Source organism: Notothenia rossii (assembly GCF_949606895.1).
Source record: "Notothenia rossii genome assembly, chromosome: 1".
NCBI lineage: Eukaryota > Metazoa > Chordata > Actinopteri > Perciformes > Nototheniidae > Notothenia > Notothenia rossii.
The window spans coordinates 61989350-62010967 of NC_136912.1; the positions used below are offsets into that span (position 1 = coordinate 61989350).

Genomic DNA, 21618 nt, shown 5'->3' on the forward strand with positions numbered 1-21618 from the left:
AAAATACATAGATGTGTTTTTTTAATCTATAAAATAAATAAAGAGACAGACAGACACTTTATCAATCCCAAATTGGGAAATTATTTAACAGCAGCAGTGTGTTCAGGTATTAAAATATTTAAAGTTGGAATAAAGTATAAACTACACAACACAAGTATAATGCACAGCAATCCATAAGAGAAGTCCGATATGATCCCCTCCTCTTCTCTCTGTACACAAACCCGCTCGGATCTGTCATTAGCCCACATAGTTTTTCATACCACTGCTATGCTGACGACACCCAACTAATTCTGTCCTTTCCCCGCTCAGAGACCCAGGTCGTTGCACGCATCTCTGCTTGTCTAGCTGACATCTCTCAGTGGATGTCTGCTCATCACCTCAAGCTCAACCTTGACAAGACTGAACTGCTTTTCCTTCCGGGAAAAGATTGTCCCACTCTTGACCTAACAATCAACATTGGCCCCTCTGTTCTTTCCCCGACTCAGACTGCAAGGAATCTGGGTGTGACCCTAGATAACAAACTGTCCTTCACTGCAAACATTGCTGCTACAACCCGCTGCTGCAGATAGACGCTTTACAACATCAGGAGGATACGTCCCCAGCTGACCCAGAAAGCTACGCAGGTTCTGGTCCAGACTCTTGTCATCTCACGCCTAGATTACTGCAACTCCTTCCTGGCTGGTCTACCTGCATGTGCCATCCGACCTCTGCGGCTCATCCAGAACGGTCTTGGTCTTCAACCTTCCTAAATGTTCCCACACCACTCCGTTCCTCCGCTCCCTTCACTGGCTTCCGGTAACTGCTAGAATCCACTTCAAGACAATGGTACTTGCGTACCGTAATGGATCTGGCCCTTCCTACATCCAGGACATGGTTAAACCGTACACACAGCTTGTGCACTCCGCTCTGCATCAGCCAAACAGCTCGCTGCACCCAAGTTCCCATCAGCAAAAACACGTGGATTTGCTATCCTGGCTCCAAAATGGTGGAATGAGCTCCCCATTGACATCAGGACAGCAGAAAGCTTACACATCTTCCGGCGCAGACTGAAAACTCATCTCTTTCGACTCCACTTTGAGGGATAGAATTATTAACAAAGCACTTATATACTAGTAAAGGATTGGCTTATCTAAAGCCAGTTGAGTAGCCCTTGAAATGTTTTAGCTCTATGAAACCTGATGTACTTATATGATTCTGTTTTCTTCGAGTTTGTATTTTGTTGGTCGAACGCACTTAATGTAAGTCGCTTTGGATAAAAGCTTCAGCTAAATGCAATGTAATGTTCATGAAACTCCCCAGGAGGCACCAACACTATCGTGGCCTAGTGGACTCCGCAGTTTTCTGCATGAGTTGCACTGTATGATCTTTGGTGTAGTGGGCTGTCACTCAAAAACTGAGTAGCCAATGGGGATGCACCCCTGAAAGTCCCGCCCACCTGGGACGTTTGAGTCAGAATCGAAAACAAAAAATGAAGGAGCGCAAACGAGAGAGCTGTATATGGGCTCAGAACAGTCTCATAATACACACATGCACACAGAAGGATTCACAGTTGTATTTCCGGATCCACACTTGTGTTTTTCAATGCACACACAAATGTGTTCCGTTTCATATGCATGTAAATAAAATCCAAATACAGAAAAAAGTTTTACATATGTATTTTTGATCCTCACATATTTTTTTTCCGATTGAAACCTCTGAACCTGAAAACACAAACCGCTTTCTGTGCACGGATCGCTGTGCATTCGTGTGTGGGTTTTTTGAGACTCCCCTAACGGTCACCCGATTCGTACTTGTACGAAGAGCGAGAGCAAAAGTCTGATCATTGAGAAAGAAGCAAACAGAACTGCAAACAAAGAAAAAAGACTCATAGTTTACATTATTACACAAATGATTTGTTTGCAACTTATAGTTTTATTTTTGAAATGTATTTTATTTTTGCTTTATCTTTATGATACAAAACTAATCCCATAGTTGTATATATTGCTCATTTTCCATAAAAGAAACAAATGTATTTCAGTTTGTGTTTTATTTGAGTTTGATGCATACAAATACTGTACTGTATATGATGATTGTTGAAAATGCACTTTTACCATAAAAGGCCAGCTCGACCAGTTGGTAGAGGCTCATAAAAATAAAACTGTGTGGTCAGTAGAAAATGTAAATGGGGTGTGGTTATTTGTGGCCCATTTGATAAAAAAATGCAAACAATTTTTTTTTCCATAGCTTTTGTCTTGGTCTGACAGTTAAAGGGTTAATATTAAATGCAACTCAAACAAATACAAGAGAAGATAAATATCATACCATGTTTTTACTTAACGGTGGGATATGTCATTTATTTCAGAAACACTTTTTGTTATATTCCATGGAATGCTCTTAACATCACGATAGCAATGAATACATTAAATGCTTTGACAAAAAATCAATACAAAAATGTCATCTGTGGAAGCCGTAGCGCTGTAAAAAGCACGACCAATCATTTTAGCCGGCCCGGCTAAAATAACTGGATGGCCTACCTGCCTGTCAGCCTTCCATCTGTGCACAAACTTATCTCGTGCCCTCATTGGTCATGTGCGCGGCGTTCGTGTGTGTTGGAGGAGGGGCTCTGTAAGGAAGTCTGAAGGAAGAGGCAGATTCTTTTCGGCTGCGTACTTTCAAATTCTAGCGCACTCGAGCTAGTTTCTCCAAAATTAAATACCCCACCTTTAAGTCTATCATGTAAGACAACAGCACAATGTTACCTTAGAAAGGAAGAAACCAAGATATGCAGGATCAAAATGTATTGCATTGATAGGAAAACCTGCCTTTAATGAAGCAGATTCAGCCAGTAGCCTATACACCAAAACTGAAACACATACTGTCGTGTTCAAAATTCCAGCAAAGACAGACAACTTCTAAGTTTAAATATTTATTATGAGCGAGCAAAAGATATATAGTAATTTGGTCAAGAACTCTGTCACGTCATGGAAATCACAGGCAGCAAAGCTGTAATCTGCAAGTCTTCTTCCGGACAAGAGCCTCGAACCTTGTGCGTGCCTACATTTGTATTACACAGGGCGTTGCCCGTACATTTATGATTGGTCAAGACTAGCTGCAGAGATACCGCGGTTTAAGGCCCTGACACACCTACCCGATTTTGGGAGTCAGAGGCCGCCAGAGGCAGTCGGGCATTCGCGGTGCCCTACTCAGGTTAGTGTGTCCCGCACCGTCGTTGCTTTACGGCACATTTTCACACCTCCCTCCTCACCTTCACACATGTTGAATCGGCCAAAGAAAGTCGGCCAAAGAAATCACTCTGATTGGCTGTTGCCTCTTTTGAATGACGAATACACACTACCGCTGACTGCTGGTAAGGACAGTTATTGCCACTCGTCGACTGAAGTCTTTGCGGTGTGTTCGTAGGCGGGCGGCGTAGCCGACGCAGGCGACGTAGCGGACGTAAAAGTCGGGACGCCTTCGGTATGCGTTCTTTGGGATCAGGTTGGTGTGTAGCGGCCTTCAGACTTGGTTATCTTTGGTTGGTGCACAGACTCAGATAGAGTCTCTTGGCAACACGATCCTCAAATCGGCATTCGGACGGCCTGTAGAAGTCCTTCCCTACTCTGGCGCCATCATACGTCATTTGTTTTTTCTGAAGCTTTCTGCAGATATAGTGGAATCTTCATAATGCTGCTTCTGTCACGATTCTAATGTTATGTCACGTTTATAGTTTTGTAGGTTTGGGTGTTTTTGCTGTTTTCCATGTCATGTTTTCCTTTGGGTTATTGTCTGGTCCTTTTCCCTGTGTTTTCCTCTTGTCATTAGTTTCCCTGGTGTGTCTAATTGTCTGATTATGTTCACCTGGGCCCCTGTGTTTTCTCCTCCCTCCTCACCTGTGTCTTGTTGTGTGATTGAGTCTTGTGTGTATTTAAGTTCTGGGTTGTCTGTCTGTCTTGGTCGGTTCGTCTTGTTCCCTGACTAGTTCTGCGGTGAGTGTTCTGTTTTTGTCATTGTACATATATATCATAGCCTTGAAATAAAGGAAGTTTCAGTTTATATATGCATTTGGGTCCTGCTTGTTTCACAATCCGTGACAGTACGAACCGACCAAGAAATGGGCCCAGCAGATCCGTTAGAGTCGGAATTATTACATTTTTCCTTTTTTTTGGCTAACTGCTCGGATAGATGGAAGAGAGCACCCGGAGTTCAGCAGCGGGAGGCTGTGTTGTCGGAGGCGCGCCAGATGGCTAGAGAGAAACCGAGCCTTCTAGCCCCAGGCTTGCTAGCTCCCGGCCTCCCAATTCCCAACCTGGTACCATACGCCTCGGTGGGTTCCGTCCACCCATGCTTCTGCCCCAGTTCCTGCTCCTGTCCAGGAGTTATATTCTGGAACTCGTCTGGCTTATGGAGGTCCACGGAGTATTCAGGCGGCTGCTAAGAGGAGGAGTCGCAAGGCCAAGCTAGCAGCTCAAGCCCCAAGAGCCATGGTTCCGGCTCCAGAACCGGACCTTACAGCCATGTTTACGGCTCCAGAACCGGACCTTACAGCCATGTTTCCGGCCCCAGAGCCGGACCTTACAGCCATGTTTCCTGCTCCAGAACCGGACCTTACAGCCATGTTGCCGGCTCCAGAACCGGACCTTACAGCCATGTTTCTGGGTCCAGTGCTGGCCCACACAGCCATGTTTCCGGCTCCAGAACCGGACCTTACAGCCATGTTTCCGGCTCCAGAACCGGACCTTACAGCCAAGTTTCCGGGTCCAGAACCGGACCTTACAGCCATGTTCCCGGCTTCAGTGCCGGCTCCAGTAACCATGGTCCCGACTCCGGCTCCTCGTCACCTGCTGACTCATCGGCTGACGCCAGCTCCTCGAGTCCTGTCGGCGTACCGGCCGACTCCAGCACCTCGTCTCCTGTTGGCTGTCCGTCCGACGCCAGCTCCCCGTGTCTTTTCGGCATACCGGCCGACTCCAGCACCTTGTCTCCTGTTGGCTGTCCGTCCGACGCCAGCTCCCCGGGTTCTGTTGGCGAACCAACCCACTCAAGTGTCGTTGGAGGTCCCGCAGACTGCCCCGCTGCCGAGGGTCCTGCCAACCCCATGTCCTGTGCCAATGGAGGTCCCGCAGACTACTCTTCTGCCGGGGGTCCTGCCAACTCCATGTCTTGTCAAGTTGGAGGTCCCGCAGACTGCTCTTCTGCCGAGGGTCCTGCCAACCCCATGTCCTGTGCCGTTGGAGGTCTCGCAGACTACTCTTCTGCCGAGGTTCCTGCCAACTCCATGTCTTTTCACGTTGGAGGTCCCGCAGACTACTCTTCTGCCGGGGGTACTGCCAACCCCATGTCCTGAGCCGTTGGAGGTCCCGCAGACTGCTCTTCTGCCGGGCGTCCTGCCAACCCCATGTCCTGTGCCGTTGGAGGTCCCGCAGACTACTCTTCTGCCGGGGGTCCTGCCAACTTCATGTCTGGTCCCGTTGGAGGTCCTGCAGACTACTCTTCTGTCGGGGGTCCTGCCAACCCCATGTCCTGAGCCGTTGGAGGTCCCGCAGACTGCTCTTCTGCCGGGGGTCCTGCCAACTCCATGTCCTGTGCCGTTGGAGGTCCCGCAGACTACTCTTCTGCCGGGGGTCCTGCCAACTCCATGTCTTGTCACGTTGGAGGTCCCGCCAACTACTCTTCCGCTGGGGGTCCTGCCAACTCCATGTCCTGTCGCGTTGGGGATTCCGCCGACTGCTCTCTCTTTTGTTTTTTTGGGACGTCTGGAATCCGTCCCTTGAGGGGGGGGTTATGTCACGATTCTCATGTTATGTCACGTTTATAGTTTTGTAGGTTTGGGTGTTTTTGCTGTTTTCCATGTCATGTTTTTTGCTTTGGGTTATTGTCTGGTCCTTTTCCCTGTGTTTTCCTCTTGTGATTAGTTTCCCTGGTGTGTCTAATTGTCTGATTATGTTCACCTGGGCCCCTGTGTTTTCTCCTCCCTCCTCACCTGTGTCTTGTTGTGTGATTGAGTCTTGTGTGTATTTAAGTTCTGGGTTGTCTGTCTGTCTTGTTCCCTGACTAGTTCTGCGGTGAGTGTTCTGTTTTTGTCATTGTACATATATATCATAGCCTTGAAATAAAGGAAGTTTCAGTTTGTATCTGCATTTGGGTCCTGCTTGTTTCACAAACCGTGACAGCTTCCTAGCTGTGTGTGGGAGCGAAGCTCCCCCAAAGCTCAAGGCCGGAGTGATGTCCTGTTTACGAATAACTTTGTATTCTTTCAGTGTCTGCACCTGACCTTGCTGCTCTGTATTGAAGGCTAAAGACGTCTATTTATTCCAAGTCACAGCCACATAAGCACAATAAGCTTATGATGTAATAATAAGAATCATTTTTCCTAATGTTATATAAAAATAGCCTCCACAATACTACAGTTTAAAAAAGCAGAAATAAAATCTAAACTGACAGAAAATGCTCCGTTTCAGTTTAATACACAGCGTTAAGTTTTAAGCCTACAGAACAGCTTACAGAGAAGAGAGAACATCTGATCCTTTCTACAAAATATGCAATATGCCCTTTTTTTGTATTTTGGTAACATTGTATTCTGCTAGTAATCCCCAATATTTCAGAATGTAACGGTAATCTGATTACGTCTTTTCTATGTAACTATAAGGAAATCCAGTTACCAGTTTGATGTATCCTGAGTATGTTTTCCCATCTCATGTAATCCATTCCATCACTCCCCAAGCCTGCCCCCACACTTCGTGTAATTCATTTTCTACATAAAAGTAGGTAAAGCATTTTTTACACGTATAGGTTGTTCAGACCCCGGCCCCGACCCTGACCCAGAACTGATGGAACCCATCCAGCCGTCTGTCTCCGTTTCACCTCATGGACGATTCGAACGTCTCCAGGAAGATCCCAACTACATCTCCCACTTTACCAGGGCTCCGGGCCATAAAGGCCAGCGAAGAATCCACTGCTTTCTGCTCAGGTGATTCAAGGATTGCTGAAGTAGCAGTTGTAGAACTCAAGTCTTAAATTCCCTTCTGCAGAAACTGTAGGTGATTTTATGACTTGTATGTGTTTCAGTGATCCGCTACAGTAGCATTAGTAATAGCCGGTGTCACCAAATCTACCAACATGGACAATTTATCGTGTTAATACTTTGAGGACATATAGGCCTGAAAGAGTGGACTGGAAGGAATTGTGAGGGAACCGTGTGGAATACTTTACAGTCCTTGCCACCATATTAATGTGACATTTCACATCTCTGTTCTTATTCTGCTTATTGACTGTCAGAAATTCTAATGAATGAAAAATGGTTATGCCATTTTTACCAACAGGTGTAACCAAAACCTGCTTTGTTTTATCCCAGGAAATTGTTATTGTTCCTCATTTCCAGAATTTCCCAAATGTGGATCAATAACATTGTATCTGATCTTATTTACTGCTAAAAAATTACAGTATGATGGCTCAAAACATTTAGGAAGAGTAAGAAATACTGATCTACTTTACAAATACTAGACAAGATTATTGAGAATGTTTAAACCTATTTTCCAGGTCATGCTAGGGCAATGCATCATTATGGAGGCCCTGATTGTAATTATATAATGTGCTCTTCCAACCTTTGTGTAGGCTCCCATGCAAGCTTGGACATCCATCCCAGCTTTAACTCTTAAACTTTAACTCTATTCTCCTGAATCTGTTTCAGCTCCAAAGGCAGGAGTGATATGATGGTATCATAACTATTTGGCTAAATTACCAGCTTTTCAGCTTTTTTCTTGACTGCTATCACCCTAAAGAAAGACAATCTTAGGATACACTTTATGTTCACCAATTAAATGGACATTTTAGTTAATTGATTGACTGCACAGAGAGTCCGAAGAAGGTTATCGTATTAAGTGTCTTGTTTCCAGATGCTGCAAAACTTTCCTAATTTCCTCTGAATCATAATAATGAAATAAATTAGACATACCGGTAGGTACAATGATGATGTTTGATAGGATGAATTATTGAACCTGTTTTTTTTTCATTGATTGGTAAAAAATTGTTTGCAGTTTTACAAATGTTAAATATTGGCCTTTTCCAAATATATAAATGGAAAAGGAAGTGAAACGTGCATGCCGACCTTGGTACCGTAAATCAGGTTAAGTCAATAACATGCATTATTCATTGACCATTGTTCATTTTCGATGAATGTTTAATAAAAAATAAATAACTCAAGGATTCTTAGAGCTTATACTAAACAAACCCCATGCATCCTCTGAGACAAACTAAAATATAAAGTTGACAGCACAATCTCTTTATCTATTTCTGTTTATTCCCTTTTTCATAGGTACTTCCTGGCAGGGGTGGGGCTTTTTGTCCTGGGTCTCCTGATTGGCTGGTTTACACGCACACCTGCCGTTAAACCACCCTCTCCTCCGGCCGACAGCTCGGACCTGCTGGAGGATCTGCTGAAAGGAATCACAGCCGATAAGATAAACGCTCTGCACAGGTATTAAGCACTCGACTCTGTGTTATTTTAAATAAGAAATAGGGACACAAAGTGGAAACAGGATCGTATGACATTGTGCAGATCCATTCACTCAAAAGCCCTTTTTCAACTCAATCTGGTTTGACAGTGAGAGACAGGTTCTGAGTGGTCACAGAAAACTGTTGAATAGGAAACACAGGAACAAAACAAGGCTTAATGTGCTGAATGTGATTAGTTGCAGAATGTATGGATTGTCTAAACCAATTTATCTGTTATCTTTATTGTTCCTGACTGGTGGTGAAGAGAGGGGATAGAATAATTGCAAACAGACTGAGCTATATTTTCTTTTTGATTGAGTGACTAAAACATGTTCACAATACTTATTGTTTTGTGTAATTTTGTTAATTTAAAAAACATATTCATTTGAGAGTTATCTCCAGGTGAATGTTTTTTCTCCTTAAGTCAAGCTTTCAGTAGGTTACCTAAGCATTGCGTGTTGCACTGATGTGCAAGGTAAAAAACAACCACTAGTCCTTGACCTTTGTGTAAAATGTCACAGGGTTAAGGTTAGGAGAATTCAAAAGGACGAAGGAAAATAAAACTGGGCTTCAAGAGAATCCGACTGCACTGACACTATCCAACCTATATATGATACTCCAGTGGATGTTGTAAGTAATTTTGGCATAAGTTGTAAAATGCTTAATAAGTACCGTAAAGTTCATGATACGCATTTCTCAATCACGATTGGCTGTTTCTGTGAACGGCCGAATGTTGTATCATGGTAAATGTTGTAAAGGTATTGTGGGACAGCATTTTCTCCTTTCCTTTCGTAAAGGGAGGTCCAGTGTTTCCTAAGCTAAAGGAGGTTATAAAGGACATTTCAAAGCCCCTTTCCTATCATCTAGAGCAGGGGTCCCCAACCCCGGTCCGCGGACCGGTACCGGGTATGACGTTATTATTGCTCGCAAACAAGCCCAGGGGTCTCCCTGACATTTCAGTTATATCAATATGTGTACAGTGGTCCTAAGTTGTTTTAATTGTATCCTGGTTTTAAACTGTGTTAATATGTTTTGGATGCATATTGTTCTATTATTTGTTCAGGCTGTTACATACTGTTGCCACCTATATTAGGCTATATTATATATTATATTAATATTTGTAAAGTGGTCCTAATTTTTTGTTTTAATTGTATCCTGGTTTTAAACGTTGTTAATATGTTTTGGATGCATATTGGTATTTCTTCAGGCTGTTAAATACAATTAGCCTCTGTTGCCACCTGCTGGTGAGTAAATATTCAAATCAGTTAAAATTGACAACCGGTCCGTGCATTTTTTTAATGTAGGGGAGCAGGGGTGCCCACACCTTTTCAGCTTGGGAACTACTTTTAAAATGACCAAGTCAAAAAGTATCTACCTACATTAAAAATGCTAAACATATATGTATGTATTCATATACTGAGTATGCCTTATGTTGGTGTACCTTGCATAACTGCATGAACCCGTATGGCACAATACAACTCAGTACATCTTTGGTCATGACGTACATTTTATACGCTTTCTTTAGTAGAATTGTATAAATTGGAAGAGTAACTAGGTAATCAGCCCTGCAGGTGATTTGCAGCTGGCGCGGTTGACCACACATGCATGGTGAACTGCGTGTTAGAAAATATGAAATCTCAGACTGGCTTACCTGTACGTTAATCAAGTGGCAAATGCCATAGTAAGGATGGATGATATGGCTAACACAAATCAGCATCTCTTGGATTAAAAAAATAAATAATAAAACTCAAATGCGAATGTGCAAACGGAGGGGTAATGTGTAGGGCAGTGCTTATCAAAGTGTGGTCCGCGGACCACTGGTGGTCCGTGAGCGCCCCCTAGTGGTCCGTGAGTATATTGGTAAAATTTCACATTTGAAATAAATAAATACATTTAAGTTTTCCGTACTCTCGCGGGAATATCTCCGCAATGGAGTGAGCTTAAGTTTCACTTTCGATTGCATGATATAGCCCAACGCAACACATGTTGCCATTTGTTTGTACCATTTTCATTTTTTTATTGGTTAAGTGGTCCTTGGTATGAAAAAGTTTGAGAAACACTGGTGTAGGGGGTATGGTGTAGGGGGGCAGTTTGGAATTGGGCCTAAATGAAGTTGCCAGAGAGAAGGCTACTTTTTAGGGCAAAACCACGTCCAGTTTTTACACCAAATGAAATCTTCATTGAGTTTATTATAAACATGACTACTTAAACTCTTTATAAAACTACAACTTCTGTAGAAAACAACTCAACAAATGACACGTTCTTTGACTATTCAAACTTGCTTCCATTCTTACCTCATTATGCGTTGTTCATAGCTGAAATATGCTTGGTACTGTATGTTGCTTTTTCAAAGTCTATGTAGCATTTGCAGGAGTTTCTGCTGATGCTGACTCATTTGTATCTTGATTTTTCTGAGCTGTTAATGTAAATCCAGCAAAGAACGTTTCACTATTGCTTTTTATTATGTTAAGAGATGTGCAGCATAGAAAATGTAACGAAAAAGTGACAGGAAGAAGCTAAAGTATGGTATGTCTTGTTGTTCCGAAGTGGCTTGCATGGATAATAGCACCATTATTTGAGCTCCTCCTCTGTTCATTTGAAAAGCCTTATTCATGTCTTTAATTTGAATAAACAAAACCGAAAACTTTAAACAACAAAAGTGTTTTTAGAATCTTCTTTTGGAGAAGTCACTAGTGCACAGAAAAAGAACAACACCGTTTTGAAGATAATAGTATTTTAGTACCACAGCACCTTAGCCATAATTTGGAGCAGAAAGAAATTAAAGGTTTATGGAAATGACCACAAAGTGTTTTTCACAACAAAAGCTTTTTTAACAAAGTGGTCATGGATACTTGCTCCTGTTCTAAACAGCTCTCTGGAGTTAAGAAGTGTTACATATATTTAAATAATGTAAGAAAACACAATATGAATACAAGAACATGGCCCAGTCGAAAGCCTTAAAGTAAAAAACAGTTTATTTTACTTCAGCTTATGTTCTCTAGATGCTTACTCTTTGTCAGGATTAATGTGAAAAAACTGTAGTTTCTTCTGGAACTTGGAGACTTCCAGGTGAACTCTTTGTGGGACTTAATACAAAAAAAGGAGAAAATGTTGTGCACCAAATCTACATGACCTTAAAACAGATTAAGAAGCTGAAAAGTGGGTTGAACGTAGGGGGGTGCGGTCGCTAGGACACACCTTGGAAAAGTCAATTGAAATGTTTGTGTTTTAATTTGAGCTGCTTCAGACACTAATCAGTGAGGTGGAGCTGTGGTCCATCCCCACCTTCTTTTTACAGCACCACTTCTCCCAGAGAGTCCTCACCACTCAAACAGCTTGTTTCCTCAGACGAAGCGGAGCTACAGTGGCCTTCACAAGTTATATTTGCTATTCTTAAAAAATATGTTTTTGGCAACACACTATCACTCCCTAAACGTCCAGGAGCAACGCCTTGGTCAGGGTGACTGTGGCGTGCAGTTGGGACGCACCGAGGCTCCTTTAGCTTCATAAACGGACGCAAAGAGCTTTCAACTGATTGTAATGTATTCCCATCGGCGGCAGTATTTGACGCTCAGGGAAGCACCGCACCCGTTTATGTCGGCAGCTCTTAAAGGCAATGTGAGCGTCCATTCCCATTGGATAGCGGAGAATTGTACACCCGGAAATAAGTATTCTCCTTACTGTCGATTTATTTGACAGTGATATCTCCACTACTCATCAACTCAAAAACACCAGATTACCTTTGTTAATTAAACGACATTGATAGGTTTAAATTGTGTACAATGCTTTTGTGTTTTTCCCCTTCAATTCTGAGAAACAACTTGTTTTCTCTGAAATGTGGAGCGCCAAAGAGACTGCACTACCCACAATCCCCAGCTATTGTTGTGACGATGCCTGTCCACTTTGCGACAAACCTTGTAGTAAGTCAACAAGCTCTGTGATTGGATGAAACATAAATTCAACCCTGTCTCCTAAAAATTACGTTCCCACAGAACTACACTGCATTCTCAATTACGTTTAGCAAGAAACATATTTTCTCCCACGTTACGTTTGTTATGAACGTATCTCAAATACGTTTATTTTCTACATATCTTCTAGAAACACATTTTCTCTCATGTTACGTTTGTTATGAATGTATCTTCAGAGGTGGCAGTAAGTCCGACATGTACAAGTCATGACCAAGTCTCAAGTCTTGACCTACAAGTATCAAGCAAGTCCCAAGTCACTGTGGTGAGAGTCAAGCAAGTCAAGTCAAGTCATTGCTCAGGTCAAGCAAGTCAAGTCAAGTCATACAAAATTCTGATGAATAAGCCCAGTTTCCGCATTTAAATCGGTTAAAAGACAGTGGTTATGAAAATGGATTCAACCCACACTATGATCTTCATTGCATACATAGTTAATAATTTGAAATCGAATTTAGACCGATGACAATCATATTAGATTCATATTAACCCTAGAACTGCAGACAATGTAGCTAGGACTCAAAAAGTCTGTTCAAAAAGGCAGAATTCCAGGTAAGAAAATCATACATGGCATTTGCCATTGCACATATTTAATTTACAGTTCTGTTAACACTAGAACCGCCAACAGCGTCAGCACCTCCATATATATCATTTTCAAATCTTTTCATTTGTTCCTCTTCATAATTTCATTATAAACGAAGTAGGACGATTTAAAACTCACTTAATTGGTTTAATTTAGAAATTGCTTCAGTTTATCATCATAACAGATCAAAAAGTTCAGATTCATTGTACAATAAATCAAGGAATGATTCTACAAACAAAAACATCATTAAAACAGTTAAACAAACTACTAAAAGTAGATGAACTACATTATTCAAAAGTTTAAACTAACTTCTGATAATAACAGGGGAAATAAACGAGGCATCTCTTTTCCTCTCTCTCTCTCTCTCTCTCTCTCTCTCTCTCCTGACAGCCCGTCAGTATCAGGGTTAGTCAAAATGAATCCCTTGGCGGTTCTAGTGTTCATTTACCGTTTTTTCTTCTCTTTGCAATGCTTAATCGATTTGAAACCAAGTCTAACATTAGCTTCAACTTAACGTTAGCTTTCTAGCTAACAACACATTCACGCACCTTTTTCTGTGGGTTTTTTTGTAGTGACGAATGAAGTTGGATGTTGTGGTGGTCCTGTCTCTGATCTTTATGCTGCAGAACCTGCATACCGCTGTTCTTTTCTTATTAGCGTTATCGACAACATAATCCTTGAATCCAAACTTGACTACTTGTGGAGTAACGCTAGCCGCTGCCATGTTAACACTCCTGCCGTCTAGTGGGTTGCCAGGTTTGCGCGCACGGCGCTATAATCACCCAATCACGTTTCGAAAAAACTAAATGTAATATCTCAATACAAAAACAAACGCAAACATTTGATTTTAAAAACTCAAGTCCTTTCAAGTCAGCTGTCTCAAGCTTAAGTCAAGTCAAAGTCAAGTCAAGTCTTTTATCAATGTTAGTCAAGCAAGCCTCGAGTTAAAAAAATATGCGACGCGAGTCTACATCTCTTTGTCATTTATTGTCTTGCTTATAATAATGATAAAAGTCATTTATAAATATCATTTTAGAGGACACATTTGAAATCAGTAGGCGAGGCTGTAATTTCGCCAGCTGTTACTCTCATGAGCGAGGCAGAAAATAATAGTTATAATATGCCAAAAAGCTGCCCTGTCGTTTATTGCACCTCAAACATTAAAACAAATCCAGAGTTACGTGTTTCTGTACTTCCTCTAAGAAGAAAGGACAGTAAAATAAGAACTCTGTGGCTTCAGGCTTGATCGCCATTCAAATGACAGCGTTGGTTTCCCCAAAAGTGGGCGGGGCTGTAAAGTGACGTAGATTTTACTCTCATCTATTATTCAAAACCATTCTATTTATTCTAAAGTAAATTACATTTAGCAATTTGTTTTTGCATGTTTAACTGGGAATGTTTTCATGTTCGCTGATTGGATGTTTTAGCCGCAATGCACATTGGGATGTGGTGTTATATGATATCCGAAAAAAATTCAGAGTTTAGGATGGCCGAAGACACTACACTACCCATAATCCCCAGCTATCGTTTGGGACTACAGTCCCGTTGACAAACCCTGTGATTAATCTTCAAGCTCTGGGATTGGATGTTGGAGTGGCCGAGCGTCAAGCTCTTTGAAATGGAACGAAACCACGGCAGACTATTCAAAACTCTACTCGAACATCCCCCCAGAACTACACATGCTGGCTATTGTGTTTCGCAACATGTTCTCTATTGCACGTCTCTACTGGGAATTGTAGTTCTAAATGACGTTTTCGGTTTTCCCAAAATTAGAAGTTGACAGTATTAAACTGTGTACAGCCCTGGAGGTTTAAGCGATAGGAAACACATTAGTGTGTACACATTTAAAACATGTAATTACTAAATGGGTGAAAATCGCTTTTATCCATAATGGGCAGCATTAATATATACCCACATGACAGCTCATTGTTACTTTGTAATTCTACTCCACTACAATTCAGAGGTTAACCTGGAATTTTTACTCCACTACATTTATTTTAGTTACTTTGCTGATTCTGATTAATGATTTGAAATATAAACAACCCTTAAGTAGTTGGTGCTTGAGAAGAATAAACATTTATCTGCAGATTTCTATAAAGTATATTCATTAATCGTTATTCTCTACTAACAGTTAATTGAAAACTGTTAATTGCTATTTTGCACATCCCTTTCAAGATTTCAAGATTTTCTAAGGTTTATTGACATATCATATACACAACTACGGTGTAGTTATGCAATGAATGAACAACTTAAACATTATTCAACAAAAATAATTCAATAACATGCTTTAACCACTAGGCGGTGCACACAAGGTACACACAGCATACTAATAATAACTTTGTATTATTAGTGTAGGACACTTATGTATGTATAACATCTGAAGATATGCAGTTGTATTCATGTTTTTACATAATTTTACAGGATAGTGCTATACTATTTATTATGTTTTACTTCTACACATTAATATCTGATTTGTAAAACTTCACGGACAGAACCTTGGCACACTGCCACTCCAACATCCAAATCCCAGAGCTTGAAGATTAATCACGGGGTTTGTGCAAAGCGGACAGGCGTCATCACAACAATAGCTAAGGATTGTGGGTAGTGTAGTCTCTTTGGCGCTCCACATTTCCGAGAAAACAAGTTGTTTCTCAGAATTGAAGGGGAAAAACACAAAAGCATTGTGCACAATTTAAACCTATTAATGTCGTTTAATTAACAAAGGTAATCTGGTGTAAAATAAAAATGATCAGTTAGATGAGTTTCTTCCCGTTACATGGATATAAAACATTTATAGTTTATTAAATGAACATGCCCTCAGACACTGTTTCCTGCTAAATGTTGCGAGCGGGCCCCGGTACCAGGGTCTCTCGGGCTTAACAGTCCTATTTTGTTGTACTTTTATGATAATTAACAGAATTATTTCCAATTCATGCTATTTTTTTACTTTTCTTTTACTACTCCACTACATTTTGGAGGAAAATAATATACTTTTACTCCACTGTATTAAATTACGCTCAAAGTTACTAGATACTTTTGACATTGAAAAACACATGACAGATTTATTAAATATCGGTACTGTACCCATTGTATTAAAAAATAAAATCTAAACTTTGCTAAACATTGTCAAACTACAACATTTAAAAGTTCTTATATGCTGCATTTGTAAGTGATAAAAACATAATCATATAATATACTTGACAAAAAAGACCAGGACAGAAGATAATCTAACATAAACCCCAGACTTTCATCAGGTGGTTTGTGAAAAGCCCATGCTGTACAGTGTGTCTCCTGCAGCTCTGACAGCTCTAACGCTGTCCCAGAATCTTTCTGTTTACAGGAGCTCATTTACTATCAAGTCACTGCAGCTAATTTCCCTGATTACTTCCTCTTCTCATTAAAGCAGTGTTAATCAGATAACTCAGCTGCTTTAGTGACTGATTGCAGTGACGCTGTGAAAGCGCAAGCACTTTTCCACATCATCCATTTGTCGATGAACTTGCATGACCACCAGTGGCGGCCGGCTCCCTTTTTCCAAACGAGAGTGCAGCAACCATTTAATACCATAAATATAGGCTTGGTTGGAACCAACCACAGTGCATTAGCAATTTACCTCAATAAATCTAATTAGCATTCAGTTCACAAGAACCAAGCAACTAAACTCAATATTGGCGAACTAACATATGATCAATAAACATTTTCACAAAGCCGTGTATTTTCCTTTTAACGGTCCAGCATGCTGCAGTGAAAACTGAGAAAATATTGGTTGATTCCAGTTTTAATTCAGATCAATAAAAAAAAAAATGACAAAAAACACTTCCAGTTTTAGCTTAGTTTTTTGCAAATGTAGATTTATAAAATTGAAAATTGAAAAATTACTTAAACTTACCAAACTATTGTTCAGAAATCACCTAAAGATGAGATAGGCAACGTGTTTTTGCATCATTGGGCAGTACTAAGCTCTCAACATTGTGGAATTACTGAAAACTACACATCTGCACCTCCTAATGGCTTCATCTAACAGGTGACAGAAGTATTATACAAATGCAACTACCTACACAAAGAAACCCCAAAAAAGGAATACAGACCTATCGAAAAGACCATTGGTTAATATGGGAAAATCTTTTCAGAGATGTTAAAGAAGGTCACTTTTACTTTTTGAGTTGCTTTATGGTGATGCCTAGCGTTTAGCAGCAGCAACATATTTTTGCCAGCATCACAAAGGGCTTAACAGGCTTTTACAGATTATGTTTGAAATTCATTAATGGTACATAACTGTATGAAATGCATCCTGTTTTTTCGAACGTATTAATTGATGATTGAGTGTTTTTCCAGAGGCAGCATATGTTTGTTTTTTTATCTTCTTGAGCAGCTATTTCTGTTTAACTATTATGCTCTGTGATTTGTTTCTGTAGCTGTTTTTCGGCTTTCTTTAGGATGTGTTTTATTGATGCAACATTGGTCAAATCCCAGTCAAAATGTCCCACAACATTGGACAATAAAGTGTTAATCTTGAATCTTGGCTTGCAAGGGACAAGATATATAGAGTTTACTGGCCAAATTAAACTTTCTAAATGCCAGCAAGGTTTTTTAAATAACACTATCTACTACTTGCTTACAGTGACATTCAGTGGCAGTGTACATTTCTTTATTCTCTAAGGTTATATTAACCTTGGAATGGCATTGTATGTGTTAACAAGCATGCAGATATGTATTGCTGCGTTCTTGTCCCTTGTGCCTGAATGTGTGAGTTGGAAAAAACAGCCCTTGTCAAAACAACACTGTGAAAATATGACAGCCATATCAATAACACTGTGTTGGTGTTCCCGATTACATCAGAATGTGAATAGCAATATTATGCTGAAGAGATTAATACAAATCCACCGCATATTAAGTTAGACAGCAGCCAAACGGACACATTATGCAATTTGCAGCAGTTACATGTAAATTATTCCCAGTGATGGTGTTGAAATATAGGGGAGGCATATTTTATTCTCATGGAAATTTCTCGCTGATATTAAGGGATTGTGATAGAGGGAAGAGTGGGGGGGGACAAAGAGGAGGCATTTACTGGGAGAGTGGAATTTAGAGAAACAAATGAAGATGGAAAGGGTCAGCAGTCGTCAAAGAAGGAATTCAAACAAAGAGAAAGGATGAGGGCATCTGAGGCCATGATGCAAGCATGTAATTTTCTGGTAATTTGTTATTTCCAACCCATAATTATTATGTCTATTAAATACATAGTTGAGTTTTCCCTAAAAGTGACATATTTTGTACTGAAACATTAGTCACATTTTTGGACTTCCTAAACTCGTTTCAAAATCCACAACATTTTTTGTTTTTTCATTGGTTGATGAAGTTTGCTCAGTTGCAAATATTAATTTCCTTGCCAGTGAAGATCCATCTACTAATAAAGAAGCATACAACTATTTTCAAGGTCAACAGTAATGTTGGTTGAATTATTTGTAAAATGTTTCAAACAGATATCGAAAAATATATTTAGATCCTTATGCTTACATGTTAAAGTGTGAGCTGCACAGGAGCAGATTATTTCTCCAAATCCGCATACAAATGATGCATTCAGGGGCATTATTTAGTGTAGATCACCTGCATTTTGGCGGGGCTTAAATCCCAACACACAATCCCTGTAGTTAATCTCTTAAAAAGTGGAAAATATACTTAGGCACGCCTTTATGTTGCCTAGTATTAATCTTTTCTATAGTAATTATCATATTTTAAAGGAAATTACGCATATTATACACATATTTAAACTATTTTAGTATTCACCTACAGATCTACCCAAATTAGATTTAAATCGTTTAAGCATGCTGAATTACCTAAAACTGATTCATAACTCTATCAGTCTGTTTATTTTACTCTGATCATGACTGAGGGTGCATTCACACCTAAAAGTCAGTTTTCTGGTGCGCACTGTTTCATTTTTCAGAAGGTTCGGTTTGCGTTCACACGGGCAAAAACTCACAACGCAAACGGACTATAAACTTTAAACACAAGTCATGTACACGGAAATACTGTTCAACCATTGGTCAGACATTAAGGGGGTAAAAACGCAAATCCTGGCAATTTCTAACGGAGCCTCCGGCATGGAGCATCGGCAGGTTATTCTCATGCTGCTGTTAATCTGGAGAGCAACAAACTCTAGCGGCCCGCGCATATGATTATCATCAAACAACGTCCGTTAAAAAATATTATAACAAATAATGAGAGATGTTCTGCAGTAAGGAGGGGCGTTTCACCGACGACAGGTTTTCTTACTTTTATGTAGCTGACGAATAATTTTTACTTTACACAACACTGTTCAACACTTCATTCTGCTTCACTCTTTAACTAAACAACCGTGGATGTCTTGAAAGACTCTTTCGCTAAAGATTTTGAAGATATCTGCCTTCTTGTGACACGTAAATACTACGCTTCCTATGTTTTGGTGCGGACTGCGTTCACACCAGCAATGAACGGCTCCGGAGTTTGCAAGCAAGCGCTCCGAGACCACCAATTTTAGTGGACCAGAGTCCGGTTGTTTAGTTCACTTCAGAGGTCTCGGATTGTGTTCACTCCAACCCAAATGAACCGCACCAAGCGGCTAAACGCACCAGGGTTCAATTCAGCCGGACTATACAACGCAGGTGTGTACGCACCGTCAAAGCCTGTTCTGCATTAAAACCACCCAGTCCCTATCATGCTTTTTGGGGTTTTCCCCTTCATTTACAGTGTTCTATAGGTATTAGTGCATGTCAATGGTCTGCAAAGGCTAAAATCCCAAAGTTCCCTCCAGAAGGAGTTTCTCTCCCACACTTCCCGTAACATGGTGATGTCACTATGTTAAATTCGTGCTTGGCTTGTGCTCCAACACATTGTACGTCATATACTAAGGGTTGAGATATTTATTTTTAAAAACTCTTGTTTACATAAATGCCACGTAAATCCAGTGCGCAACAGCGCATTGCGCAACACTTTATTCGCTGTCCTCCACGATAACGTCCACCTTTCCATATTTTTGGTTTGCGTTGAGGAACACCAACGCATCAACATGTGAGGGAAGGAGGCTTGACCGCTTTCGGGTGACAGTGTTGCCTGCCAGGGAAAAAACCCTCTCACTCGGGGTGCTTGTGGCTGGAATAGCCAGTTAGCTCCTCGAAAGCGGGGGAAGCGGTGCACGTTTTCTGCCCACCACTCCAGTGGGTTATCCATTATGGGGATATGCGGTGTCCGCTGGCAGTAACCCCGTAGCTCATCATCCGCATCACTGTTGACCCGTGTTTTCTTGCTGCTCGTCTGCCTCTGTTCAGTGCTGACGCCGGTCCGTTGCTCACTGGTGCTAGCATTACTGCTAGTGCTAGCTGTCGGCAGCGGGTGTTTCATCTTCAGATGGTTGCGCATAGAAGATGCATTTGTATTGTACAGCTGTACACAACTGACACTTCACTGTGGAGTTGGTTACATCTTCGTTGAAGTACTGCCATACATAAGCAGGGCTCTCAAGTTCAGAGTCAGATTTTGGCAGCGGTGTTTGGTACTCCAACTTCTGGCTCCCCTCAAAGCTCCCATGAAGCCCTCTGTACTGCGGATGTCAACGGGGGGGGGGGGGTGCTAGGGGGGGGGGGGGGGGGGGTGCTAGTGGAGTGCCGCGTCTCAAGCAAGCCTAGTTTGTTTACAAAATGGGGTGTACCCTGGAAAGAGATCTCTGCGTGAGAAATACAAGGTGTGGATGTGTGAATGGAGTGAAATGCGTGTGTCTCACGCCAAATGCGTGAGACTTGAGTGCTCTGCATAAGAATGTCGGACGTGTTTTGGAGCATTTTGCAGCACCTCGTTTACCTCCATTTTTTCCACGTCTATTTAACTAGGGCCTACAGCACCGACTAGTGGTAAAGGTAGTCGAGTAGTTGGTGAAACCCCTAGTAGGGACACAAAATACAAATATGAACCTGAAAATGAGCTTAATAGGGTGCCTTCAACAAAACATTTCTACAACAATAATGTAAGAAAATGAGATTGGCTGGAAAAAGGTCACGCTCTTAGAATATTTTCCTATCTTAATCATAATTAGAATAGCACACTATAACCAATTAGTAATTATAAGCTTCGCAACATGGTCAAATTATAGTTCATTATCCCGATTTTACGATCTTACATTGTACTGTTTCCTCGCATGAACTGTATATGTGTCTCCAGACAATCCAAAAAACAATGTGTATGTGCGAGGAAAAGCTCTAAAAAATGCCTTCCAACGGCTAAAATGACCCGCGCTGGGGCTTTAAGTCATTTTCACCCAAATGTTGAAAACATGTTAGTGCATCTATCTCTTTAAGTCTCATAAGTATATGTTTACTCCCAGTGTTACTTGTAAATGCAACTAGGTCAGTCCTTCTCTTTCAGTGGAATGCTAATTAAATAAGGAATAAATCATCTGAGGGCGACAAGTCAAATTTCATGGTAGGACTGGCCATCTGCATAGTGTGAAATATGGCTTGTGCATTCCAGCTTGAACAGTGGAAAAAGAGCAAGCAACAGCAGGAATAAATAAGAGACTGAGAGAGAGTGTTGATGGGGTTTCTGCTGAGCAAGCATGGTTACTGCTCAACG

General features: G+C 41.0%; 1 protein-coding gene across 1 annotated transcript in view; it reads left to right on the top strand.

Annotated features, from left to right (window-relative positions):
* naaladl2 (N-acetylated alpha-linked acidic dipeptidase like 2) overlaps positions 1-21618 on the top strand; it is a 1042014-nt gene that overhangs the window by 367866 nt on the left and 652530 nt on the right. The window contains exons 4-5 of the mRNA XM_079650093.1: positions 6769-6946; positions 8291-8452. Of these exons, the coding sequence (XP_079506219.1) occupies positions 6769-6946; positions 8291-8452 (340 nt within the window). The remainder of the gene's footprint in view (positions 1-6768; positions 6947-8290; positions 8453-21618) is intronic.